The sequence below is a fragment of the Bidens hawaiensis genome, unplaced genomic scaffold (genome assembly GCF_021521415.1).
Source record: "Bidens hawaiensis isolate Kalapana, Puna unplaced genomic scaffold, B.hawaiensis_p1.1 tig00040174_1, whole genome shotgun sequence".
Taxonomy (NCBI): Eukaryota; Viridiplantae; Streptophyta; class Magnoliopsida; order Asterales; family Asteraceae; genus Bidens; species Bidens hawaiensis.
The window spans coordinates 71,343-84,273 of NW_027497096.1; the positions used below are offsets into that span (position 1 = coordinate 71,343).

Consider the following 12,931-nt stretch of genomic DNA (forward strand, 5'->3'; position numbering starts at 1 on the left):
ATCATTTGAAAAAATACTTTTTACAATTTTATAAAAGAATCGATAGTAAGAAAGTCTACGAATGGTTTGACAATACTTTTTTTGATTAAAATTCTAGGATGAACCACTAATTATTATTGTGGGTCGGCCGGACCAACTGGTTTGACGATCGCTAATAGTTCAATTTTGATGGTTAAACTGTTTGAAACTGGACTAAAACCGTCAAACTATAAATCCAAACCGTCCAACTTGCTTCAATTTAAGAGGGAAAAATATTCATATTAAATAAATCAAAATCAATCAAATAAGTAAATAAAAATGCAGTAGAAGAACTCATATTCCAACCGAACAAATTCAAACTGGAAAGGATATTTCTGATTCTCGAAGAATGAAGGGCAAGTGGATTGATCGAGAAAGATCTCTTGTTCTTATTATAAGATCGTGATTGGATCCGCATATACTAGGTAAAGAGAATAATCTTCTCATTTGAGAATAATATAAAAACGGAAAGTGTTCAATTGGCCTCAATGGTTTTTTAACGCCCCTAATTAATCGATAAAATATCTACATTATGTTTAAAAGTCAGTACAATAATATAAGAAGATAAGACATGAGCTTAAGTTTCACAATTTGGTACCGTATCTTTTTAGATTATGGATGATACAAAATATTGTTTTTACCACGTGACATAAAATTGACTAATAAGCTAATATTCGGTTTGTTTTCTCATCTGTAAAAAATGACAGCAAATTTGGAATTTTATATTCACAATAAATAAATCACAACTGTCTCTCCTCACGTCCTCACGGCTATATATACCTGTTTGGCTGTTTTATATATATACATTACATGGTCAAGAACAACATATACATACATGACACATATAAACATTGAAACAGAACATAGATTCCCCAACGGCCAACTCCTACCTTCAATCTCTTTAAGTTTCCACAAAAGTTGGTTTTCAGTTTTCATCCATCAAAAGGCAAAGCTGTAGACCACATAACTTTACTGGTACGTTTTCTCATCATACATCATCTTATTATTAGATCCAATTTATGTAACATTTGAAATAAAACCTTAATGAATTTGTCGGTCATTTTGTTGTTGATTTGAATTTGTATAGATTGATTGATTCAAAGTTAATTATGGCAAGAGATTGTGAAAAAGTCAAAGAAGGTGGTTGTACAATTAAAATAGGTGCAACTGGGAAAGTGAGTGCCTTGATGATGCAAGAAGTTGAGTCAAATAATATCAAAACATCATCGAAGAAACCGGAGATCAAACCACGGAAGATTCAGACAGAACCGGTTTCGATTGATTGTCGAGGGTCCACCAAAAGGCTACAAAAGATGGTGTCATCTAACGGTAATGAAACCGCTTTAAGAAAGAAGAAAAACATGAAACATGTGTCACAGCAGATTCCTATGTTAGAGTCTGAAGATTTGTGGATTGATAAAACTCCTGTTCGAGGAGAGCAACGTAAGAAAGTGACACGACGGATTGTTGAAACGGTGGATTTGAAGTGTGGGAAGAACGATGGAGATTGGTCGGTTACACCGATTGGTAATCAACTTAGAAGGCTTAGTTTTTCAAAGATTTCGAGTTGATTTTGAAATTGTTTGATGTTCTGTGTCATCTAAAACTGAAATTGATTCATACACCATAAGATGTTTTGAGGTGTTTGTTGGGGTGTTTAATGATTTGTAACTTTTGGTGTTGAGATCAATTTTAGTGAAATTGAAAACCTTCTGTTTTGGCAAACCCAATAATATTATTTCATTCTTGGGTGAGTTTTTTTTTAATTGGGTTGGTGGTTTGGATGCTTTCTTGGGCAAAACTTATGGTTGCATGTGCATAGAAAGAGTTTGATTGATGAATATAAGCTGTTTTACTTTAAAAACTATAAATTTTGTATCTTCTTCTTGATTAAGATGGAACCCTACATGTTTTTTTTATTCATTGATATGTTCAAAAGTCAAAACATTATCATGTTTCTTTAATCAGCTAGAAAGAACCATGGGCTCAACTATATACCTGGTCAACCATATAACCGCTATTATTTTATTTAACCTCATTAATTAGCAGGGTATTGGTCTGTTCGGCTAAAACTGTAGAAATATAACATGTTTGTCAGATGGAATTGAAATACTTTCTCAATCGCATGAATATCATGAACACATCAAGTCTTTAAATATCTTACCAAAAGACAAGCCCACAAGGTTTTTAAGTAAGATTGAGAAATACTTTTTAATAAACAAGAAACAAAAGAGAAATTACATTGAGATTTAAACTCAAGTGAATAAATACATAACCTCTACTTCTTCTTCCCTGCTTTGACCTCCTTTCTTCTAATGATTTCATCGGCATATTTCACTCCTTTACCCTTGTACGGCTCCGGAGGCCTCCACTTCCTTATTGTAGCCGCAAATTGACCAATGTTTGACTTATCATAACCGCTCACAGTGATTCTCGTGTTGTCTTCAACTTTGACTTTTAGGTCATCCGGGATTGTCATTTTAACCGGATGGGAGAATCCAAGATTTAATATTAACTCTTTCCCTTCAACTGTTGCACGATAACCGACACCAACCAACTGAAGTTTCTTCTCGAACCCCTTCGATACACCAACCACCATATTGCTGGTTAGAGTCCTGAAAACAAAAAACAAATATGTTTAGTCATAGCTCACAGGTTATGTAATTAACTAATTATCATCTTACAACCAAAGATAAATGTAAAATCAGAACTTGTAGCTTAAAAATGTGTAGTAAGATATTTTTCACCTAAAATATCTTCTTTCCCCCTTTATTAGTTAGTTACATTAACGGGCCATTATTTCTATAAGCTAATCATAGTCAAACTGATAAATTTCACATTTTTTTGACTAAAAGGGAGATTGATCAATCGGATCAAAAGAAGCCTGTATAGAACTGAACGAACAGAAACAATTAAACAAACGGGCTTTTCTTGCTTGTGATTGTTCGTTAAGAAAATGATTGTGCTTGTGTTCGTTAGTTAAGAGTATAGACGAATGGTTCACGAACATAAACAAATGAGCATAACTGAATATACATAAACGTACATAACTAAGCGAATACGAATTAAAAGTAATGGGCTTAAAACATTTAGATGACTATGTATATGAATTAGCTTAAACAAACGTAAAGTAACAAACATTAATGAACGAAAACGAGCGAAGATAAACAAACATTAAAAAAAGTAACCGAGCGAAGATAAACGGGCATAAATGACCCGACATAAACGAACGTTCATGAACATATATGAACTTATGAACGAACGTCACGTGTTCAAGTTCATTCGTACCTAAATATGAGTAACAGAAGAAGAATATAAAGGTTCATGATTTGTACCTAAATAGCCCATGCATTTGGTTAGCCCTTCTTGTTTCAACTGCTTTTTTGACTTTAAGAATTGCCTCTTGCCTATCGATTTCAATTTCTCGTGGATAAGTTAATGCAAGTTCTCCTAAAGGTCCCTTCACCTTCATATCTTGACCTTCTAATGTGATTACCACATTTATGTAATGAGAATTTAAAAATATCATCACGAGTATAAATTCTGTACCGCTGCTAGGGCCATAGGTGTTACCACAGAAGAACCCCTTAATGATCTTTGTATGGTCCTGCCCATCTTATAACTTTCAGTCATATGTGAAGATTTCCACCCGTTGGCGGGTGGGCTTATATGGCACAGATCATGCAGTGATATTAAGCTGCTGGCACTAAATCTGGCAAAACATGAACATCAAAGTAAGCATTCATGGGATTTGAGTTTGTTTCTAGAAATCACACTTTGACAGAGAGTATGAATAAGATGTTTAGCGTCTTTCAATTATGTTTCAATTTTACTGTTGCAAAATTTTAACCAAAGCAGTTCTAGTTGTAGGACCAAAATATCGGCTTTTTATAAAAGGAATTTACAACCGCTCCATCTCAAAATAAAGCAAATAATCCAGCAATTATAATTCAATCAAACTTTATCCCAACATTAACTCTTTGCCTACATAGATCCATGGTTGTAAAATCGAGCCTAGGCGCTGATTAATCACTGATTAATTGCTAGTCGGTACCCCACCAACTAGTCGCCAATTAATCACTATTTGGTCAAAATCAATCCAAATCGAAAAATTCGAAAAATTTATATATAAAATCTGGTACATATATATATATATATATGTGTGTGTGTGTGTGTGCGTATATTTGAAAAATCACATATAAAATCCAATCCAATTAATCCCTTAATCGCTAGTCTCTAACTCACCGCCCAACTAGCGCCAAGCGAGTTCTACAACATTGCATAAATCCTAATAATATTAGGGAAAGAGCCAAGAGGTTGTATCTTTGATCACTAATTAACATTATAAAACATTCACTCAATCTATCAATTTCATATCTCAAATGTAAATTGAACTTCTAACATCAAGTTATCGCATAATATTATTCCCATGTTAGTTAGGGCAGAAGCATTTAATCCTATCTAATATATTATCTTCAATAAAGACGAGCCCTGAATAAAAAAAGGCTTAAACCTCTTCATCACTATCAAATTGGATTAAATAATAACATATAATCAGCACACAAGTCTTTGGTTACACTATTTAATTTGCGAAACATGTAACCAGTTAATTCATACGCGTGGAGGTTGAAATGCAATACACATATGAATACATACAGGTGATTGTTTAAAGATGAAATTTGATTATTGGAAGCAATAATAAGTGAAGGAAGAATTATTAGGGTTTATTTATACCTGATTTGAAAGGAAGCAGAGAGGGAAGTAGCTGCCATCTTAATTTATTCCTGTTATGTTTGTGTTTGTGTTTGTGTTTGTGTTGTGTGGAAGATAACTTAAAAATCAGATCAGTTTTATGATTTTATCCTTTCCCCTTATCATTTATATTATCGTTTATGCCCTTCGTCTTCATTATAAATATTTTTTTTGGCCCTTGATATTTGTATTTACCTAGGGGGTGATTGTTCGATAAGGGCTGTTCAAAAAGCTCGAAGCTCGAGCTCTAGATAAAAGCTCGAATAAAACTAGCTAAAAAAGTTGATTTGAAACATCCCTAGGTGAGTTGGCTCATTTTTGTAACCGAGCCAAAATCGACCTAGGCTCGGCTCGATCATGGCTCGGCTCATTGGATCGATCTTAATCTCGTTTAATTTCAAAATCGAACTAGAGACTTAGTTGAGTTGCCACGTTTAATTTCGAGCCCAAGCTCGAAACCACCCTGGCTCGACTCGGGCTCAACTCATGAACAGCCCTAGTTCGATTCATGTTTTATATATAGTCGCTAAAACATATAACTTTTCAAAATTTTCTTTCGTTTAATGTATACGATAGAAAAGTGAATTTACATTTTCCTCTATGTACGGTTTGTTGTAACTCCCTTCGACTATCGAACTACTATAGACCACCTGTTTGAATATGATCCTTCCCTTGGATTGGTCCACTACCATTTCCGTTGATCAATTATTCATCCTTTTTGGACCTCAAGTTGACGACGCGACCCTCATGGTTTCATGTTACCCTGCATAACATTTCTAGATATAACGATCTTCAACATCGGCTTAACCTGTTGTCATTGATCTTCTCTTGCTACAATTGTTCATCAATCTTTAAAAGAATATTTGTGATAATGAATTCGACATGCCAAATTGCATGTTGCTTCAAGCTTGTTCTTACACCACTTCGTCACGGACTCCTTACTATCCACTTTTGTAACCTATCTATTGATTGCTCATGTTCAATTCCAACCTCATATACAAACTAGTGTTACCAATATTCTATGTTTTGTTCACGAGAAGCTCACAAATTTGTTCTTTTGTTCCAGTGAAGACTTTTCCAAGACTTTAACCATCAATGAATGCCTCTCACTCAAATATGCTTAATTATAAAGTTCTCTTTCCATCTATAACTATCATGTCAAAAACGCATTAGTAATCCTTAAGGTGAAGATTTCCTTATAGCATAGTATCTCTTGTGTAAAGACTAAAGATGCTATGATATTTGTCTAACGTGTTGGAAAAAATATCACTAAGTATGATGGGGCCCAATAGGCTTTTGATACCCTATACCTTTTTTTAAAATATGTTCTTCTAGAAATAATAATATATTAGTATGAATTATTTATAGGTTTAATACAAAAGTTAGAATTTTAAAATATATAGTGAGAGTAAATCATCAAGATTCAAGAGGCTTTTGGAACCCAATCAAATATAAAACTAAAAAGAACTAACCAATATGTTTCACGTTCCCAAGCCCACCACCAGGATACGTTGCCATTCATCCCGGCAACAGCCATAATTATGACCAAAATGGGTTAATGAAAACCATTCACACTCTTTAAGTTTGTTAATCCTAGATGATTATGCAACAAATCGGGTTTATTATTCACTTAACTAGACATAACATGTATAGTATCAGAACTAACTAGTGAGTGCAATTCAACCACAACTAGTCAAAAAGAAATATTCTTTGCCAAGAACACAAGACTTTCTTGTAAGCTTTAATTTTTCTGCTTCCCACAGCCTTAGATTGTCAGTCACAAAAAAATAAATCAAATCAAGATTCTATCTTCTTGTAGACCTCACTACTGTTTACCGTGGGCACACTCGTATTAAAGGTCTCAAAGAAAAATAGTTGTCTAGTTCACACTCAAAGGAGTGGACCAACTATATTCGGGCTTGAACCGGCCCATTGGCCCTTACATGTTTAGTTTCCCAATGTAGACATGACCTTTTTAAATGTATTTAATTTCATTCTTTTTAGAATCGTGACCAGTCCTGAGTGGCACAACGTAACCATCAGATATCCCTAAGACTATGTGCAATGAAGGGGTATAAATTGGGACGAATTGCAACACGTGAAGCTCAGTCAGCAAATGATAGATTTTTGTTTTTTGGGTGTAATGGTGTTGTAGCCCATTCTTTATCACGTCACCATTTTTTATTATTATTTTTTTAATTATTAAATTAAACAAATACAAAAACCATTAAGATTATTAAAATTTATTAAATTAATTAAATAAAAGAAATTGTGAAGAAGTATGAAATGGTGAAAATGGTTGAATTGGTTTGGAATTTATATTTGAGTTTATGTATGAAATTGTGAAATGGTTGAATTGGTTTGGTATTTATTTTAAAAGTCATTTTTTTTATTATTATTATTTTATTACATTAAACGGGCGAGGAATATTCATCTCCCCCCCCCCTCCCGCGCCTATTGTCGTCTGGGGGGTGGTGTTCCAAACCATTGTCGCCCCCCCCCATCGCCCCTATTGTTGCCTGGGAGGGCGGTGTTCCAAACCATTGTCGCCCCTTCTCGCCTCATATTCTCGCCCACTACACTCTGCCTAAGAACATATGTTTTTTTTTTTAATTTTAATACATATTTACTGTCTCTTGGTCTCTATTCCTTGATTAATATTTACTGATTTTCACCTTTCACGTGACTACATGCATATTTTACTGCTATCTATCAGTGGAATCTTTGTTTCAAAAACCTTACATTTATATGATAATCTTGTGGTCACGTCTAGTGTTGTTGAAAAATTTGATTCTTTACCCAAACCTAAAGCTTTGTGCTTTAGTTCTTCTACTACATATACAACTAATGCGAAAATGAACTCAAATTCCAAAAGGGTGTTTCCCAAAACTTCAAAGTGACGTACCAATAATGAGACAAGTTAAGATTTTTCTTGTTTTCGTTACGTGGACGACGGCGCTGGTGGTGCTCATGGCAGAGGGTAAAATCGGAAATAAAACAGTTTCACCATCACCATCATCGACAAGAATGCCTAGTGTTGTGAATGTTGGAGCTTTATTCACTATGAATTCGGTTATTGGCCGCTCCGTGAAGCCTGCCATTGCAGCTGCCATTGCGGACGTCAACTCCAGTCCAACTGTTCTTCGAGGGGTAACGTTAAACCTTATTTCCCATGACACAAATTGTAGCGGATTTATTGGCACCATTGAAGGTACCTTATACCGTCTAATGTTATATTAATATACAACTTATTGAATCTATAGCTCTATACTTATAAACACATAATATTATTATTAGGGATAATGACTGATCATTTTTTAATAAGAACTCAACGTGATTTTTAATCAACTAGATTCTGTCAAGTGTCATAAAACCGTCGGGTCACTTGTTTTTTTTTTAAAAAAAGAAAGAAATCATTGGGAGGCGTTGAGATTATTTAGGCGTCACACGAGATTATTTTGGCTTCCAACCAGATTAATTTTGACATCCGATGAGATTTATTTTAGCACCCGACAATATTTATTTTTGCTTTCGTCGAGATTTTTTTGCTTCCAATGATAATTTTTTAACAAGTTGCAAAATCTGGTTGATTAAAATTTTGTCAAGTGATAATTAAAAAGTAATATCACCAATGAGTTTTAAGATTGACATTATGATAACCAGTAAAATGAATATTTTGTCGACATTGACGACCAATGAATGAACATTTTCATCATTTTCCCTAGTTATTGTTTATGAATAGCTTTGGAGTTGATGGAAAAGGACGTCGTGGCCGCAATCGGCCCGCAATCGTCAGGCATCGCACACGTAATCTCTCAAGTCGTAAACGAGCTTCACGTCCCGCTTTTATCATTCGGGGCAACCGACCCGACCCTTTCGTCGCTCCAATACCCGTACTTCATCCGCACCACTCAAAACGACTTCCACCAAATGTCTGCCATCACGGACCTCGTCCTTCACTTCGAATGGAAAGAAATCATCGCCATATTCGTCGACGACGACTACGGCCGAAACGGCATATCAGCATTATCCGACGCGCTTTCAAATAAGCGCGCCAGGATTTCCTACAAGGCGTCGTTTACTCCTGGCGCGTCACGCGCCAACATTACTGAATTACTTACTGGAGTAAACTTATTGGAGTCCAGGGTTTACGTTGTGCATGTAAACCCTGACTCCGGGTTAGAAATATTCCACGTGGCAAAAAAGCTTGGGATGTTGACTAGTGGATACGTTTGGATAACCACGGATTGGTTACCCGCAGTTTTGGATTCGTCAGTGCTGCCAGATTCTGACACGATGGACCTTATCCAAGGCATCGTGTCGCTTCGGCAACACACGGCGAATTCTGATGTTAAAAAAGGGTTTATGGATAAAAACAAGGGTTTAAATTCATACGCACTTTATGCATATGATTCTGTTTGGTTACTCGCACACGCACTCGATAAATTTTTCAAATCCGGATCAAGAGTAACGTTTTCGTATGATCCTAATCTTCGAAAAACGAATAATAGTGAGCTTCGGTTATCCGCACTTCGGATATTTAACGAGGGGAATAAGCTTCTTGAAACAATTTTAAATACAACATTTGTGGGTTTGACCGGTGAGGTCAAGTTTGACCAAGATAAAAACATGGTTCATCCAGCTTATGATGTTATAAACATTGGTGGGACCGGTGTCCGAACCGTCGGGTACTGGTCAAACCACTCGGGTCTCTCGGTTGCTTCACCTGAAACGTTGTATGGGAAAGGTACGAATAGTTCGGATCAACGGCTTTATAGTGTGATTTGGCCGGGTGAAACGAGTGATAAGCCGCGTGGATGGGTGTTTCCGAATACAGGGAAGCCGCTACGTGTTGCGGTCCCGTATAGGCATAGTTATAAGGAGGTGGTGACAAAGGACAAGTCAACACTAGGGGTAAGAGGGTATTGTATAGATGTTTTTGAGGCTGCTGTGAATTTACTGCCGTACCCCGTCCCACGAAAGTACATTTTGTATGGTGACGGTAAAAAAAACCCGAGTTATACGAATCTGGTCAACGCAGTGGCTGATAATGTGAGTTCTTGTTTGACTTTCTTGGTCAAAATTTTGCATAATATTGGTGTAGGATAATAATATTATTTTGATTTGTGTACATTTTTAGACATATGATGCAGCTGTGGGGGATGTTACTATAACAACTAACCGGACGCGGATAGTTGACTTTACACAGCCGTACATGGAGTCTGGGCTTGTGATAGTTGTTGCGGTCAATAAAGTGAAACCCAAACCATGGGCGTTTCTCCAACCGTTCACAATTGAAATGTGGCTCGTCACTGGTGGATTTTTTCTTTTGGTTGGATGTGTTGTATGGATTCTCGAGCATCGGTTGAATCATGAGTTTCGTGGTCCGCCGAGTCAACAAGTCATGACAATCTTCTGGTCAGTATTTGAATTGTTGCACCAATTTCTAGGGGTGTGCAGACTCAGTTTGAGTCGGTTTTGGACTCAAACCAAATCAAAAACCGAAAATTCATTTTTGAATCCTTGAAACCCATTCTGTTTTTTTCTATTTTAACATTTTGGTTTGATTTTTTTTCTTCTAAAGAGTAAACTGCGGTTTTCATCTATGTAGTTTGTTCAAATTTGCTGTTTTAGTCAAATAGTTTCATATTTGTGATTTTCGTCCCTGTGGTTTCATTTCACTTGCAATTAAACCCGATCCTACTAACCCCGTTAAGCCTGATCGTTAAACCCATCATTTTGACCCCTTACTTGAGGGACAGTTTTGTCCTTTTTCTCCCCCAAATAAACCTTAACCCTAATTCGCAAGCCCCCTTCACGGGAGGGTTGGGGTGTATTTGGGGAAAAAAAGGACAAAATTGCCCCTCAAGTAAGGGGTCAAAATGATGGGTTTAACGATCAGACTTAACGGCGTTAGTGTGGTTGGGTTTAATTGCAAGTCAAATGAAACCACAGGGACAATAATCGCAAATTTGAAACTGTTTGACTAAAACTGCACATGTACCGTAGTTTACTCTTTTCTAAATTAATAAACTTGGGCTTAAGTTTGTTTGTTAATTAGTGATTTGATTATTATTTTTTTTTGAAAGGCAAACAAAATTTTTATTAATATACTAGCAAGAAGCTAGCATCACCAACTATTACAAGAAAAACCGGGCTTGACATCACCAAGACCCGCCACCAAACAACAAAGCAAGAACAGCGACTAATTACAACCGAAACTTAGTCCAGTCCTCCCACGTCAAACCATTCCTTTTAGACCTATGCTTGATCCAGAGATAACCAAGAGCTTTAGGAAATTACAGCGACTAATTACACCACATCGTGATTAAACAAACCGCATGGAACACTTTTGCTTTTGCTTTAGGAAATGTGGACATAAAATATTGGGATTAAATTATTATTAAATTTTCATAAATTAATGTTTAAAAATAAAAATATAAATATAAATTCAGGTTAATTTACATTTTTTTATATTTTTATTATTTGCAAAACTGGAACCGAACTGAAAATTCCGTTTTTACAAAAACATAAAACCAAACTGTCATTTTTGTTTGGTTTTGATTATTTTTTGTTTTTTATGTTTTGTGCACGCTCGTACCAATATCAAACAATCAGTTTTTAACAGTTGTCTTGAATTTCAGGTTTAGCTTCTCAACTATGTTTTTCTCACACAGTAAGTACAAATCCTGACTAAACCAAAAAAATATCATATATGAAAACTTTACATTAGGATTTTATTGTATGCAGGAGAGAACACTGTAAGCACGTTGGGACGGTTAGTGCTGATCTTGTGGCTGTTTATAGTGTTGATTATCAACTCTAGTTACACAGCCAGTTTGACGTCAATCCTAACAGTACAACAACTGACATCGCGTATTGAAGGGATAGATAGTTTGATATCAAGTAATGAACCGATTGGAATTCAAGATGGGAGTTTTGCGTATAATTATATGATTCGGGAGCTTAATATTGCTGAATCGCGTATCAAGTACTTGAGAGGTGAAGAGGAGTATGCAAATGCACTTCGGTTAGGCCCAAAAGGCGGTGGTGTGGCTGCCATTGTCGACGAGCTTCCGTATGTCGAGCTGCTCATGCGTTACACCAAGTGCGAGTTTAGGATCGTTGGTCAAGAGTTCACTAAAAGCGGTTGGGGCTTTGTAAGTTACTCTTTCCTTAGTCTGATTAAAAAGTCAAAGTTTGACTTTTGAAGTCAAACTGAGTTTTTTTAACTAGGGGTGTGTGCGGGTCGGTTTTAGGCTCAAACCCAGTTCTCTTACAGTGTTTTGGTTTTACTATTTGGGCTTGAAATTTTTGGGCTGGAAAAAAATAATGGCCTAAAATAATGAATTTGGGCCTAATGTTTTTGTTAATTGTTGGCCTGATTTCAATCGATAAACAATATAAATGAATTTGGTTATGCTTCAATTATTTCGGTTTTATACATTTCTAAAACGGTTAAACGATTTAATCAATTTAAATTTAAAAAATATTTCAGGCATTCCAGAGAGACTCACCTCTAGCAGTTGACCTATCAACCGCCATCCTCCAACTGTCAGAAACCCGGGAACTACAACGAATTCACGACAAATGGCTGTCAGCAGCTTCATGCTCAACACAAGCCACTGATGTTGAAGACAGCAGTTTATCTCTCAGCAGTTTCTGGGGCTTATTTGTCATTTGTGGTGTCGCGTGCGTCCTTTCTCTAAGCATTTTCTTCTGTCGGATGTTGTGTCAGTACCGCAGGTTTAAACCAGACGAAGAGCCCCACGAGATTTTGGAAGCTGAGTCAGATACACGTGGCGGGAGACGGCCCTCACGAGCCATTAGTTTCAAGGACTTGATAGATTTTTACGATAAAAAGGAGGCGGAGATTAAGGAAATGATTAGACGAAATGCACGTCAAAATAGGAGGGAGTCGGATGATCATGATGGCTCACCTTCCTAAAGTGGAAATGTATGTTCTTGCAATAGTGTTGTGTGATATTTTTCTTATAAATGTAATGCTTAGTTTATAGCCATATACAGTTTTTTCAAAAGAAATCATTAGTGATAGCCTGATAGGTATAGTTTTCATTTATTACATTGTAAAACTGGCTGTGTAATTAGAGTTGATATGCATGGTTTCCATTTATTATGTTGGCTAGTTTATACCTAGCAA

At 36.1% G+C, this 12,931-nt stretch overlaps 3 protein-coding genes across 3 annotated transcripts; 2 read left to right on the forward strand and 1 right to left on the reverse strand.

Moving 5' to 3' along the window:
* The first annotated feature begins 1,127 nt into the window (after positions 1 to 1,127).
* LOC143591929 (uncharacterized) lies at positions 1,128 to 1,589 on the forward strand. The gene has a single exon (XM_077071983.1). It carries the CDS (start codon positions 1,128 to 1,130, stop codon positions 1,587 to 1,589), a length of 462 nt encoding a protein of 153 aa, XP_076928098.1.
* Positions 1,590 to 2,183: 594 nt separating this feature from the next.
* On the reverse strand, positions 2,184 to 3,515 carry LOC143591931 (large ribosomal subunit protein uL6c). Its single transcript, XM_077071986.1, has 2 exons — positions 3,354 to 3,515; positions 2,184 to 2,633 (listed from the first exon to the last, which is right to left on the reverse strand). The coding sequence occupies exons 1-2, from the start codon at positions 3,488 to 3,490 to the stop codon at positions 2,297 to 2,299; spliced, it is 474 nt and encodes a 157-aa protein (XP_076928101.1). The 5' UTR covers positions 3,491 to 3,515; the 3' UTR covers positions 2,184 to 2,296.
* Positions 3,516 to 7,420: 3,905 nt separating this feature from the next.
* On the forward strand, positions 7,421 to 12,721 carry LOC143591932 (glutamate receptor 3.4-like). The gene is made up of 6 exons (XM_077071987.1): positions 7,421 to 7,981; positions 8,513 to 9,822; positions 9,911 to 10,188; positions 11,415 to 11,446; positions 11,521 to 11,930; positions 12,269 to 12,721. Exons 1-6 carry the CDS (start codon positions 7,681 to 7,683, stop codon positions 12,716 to 12,718), a joined length of 2,781 nt encoding a protein of 926 aa, XP_076928102.1. The 5' UTR covers positions 7,421 to 7,680; the 3' UTR covers positions 12,719 to 12,721.
* The last annotated feature ends 210 nt before the right edge of the window (positions 12,722 to 12,931 follow it).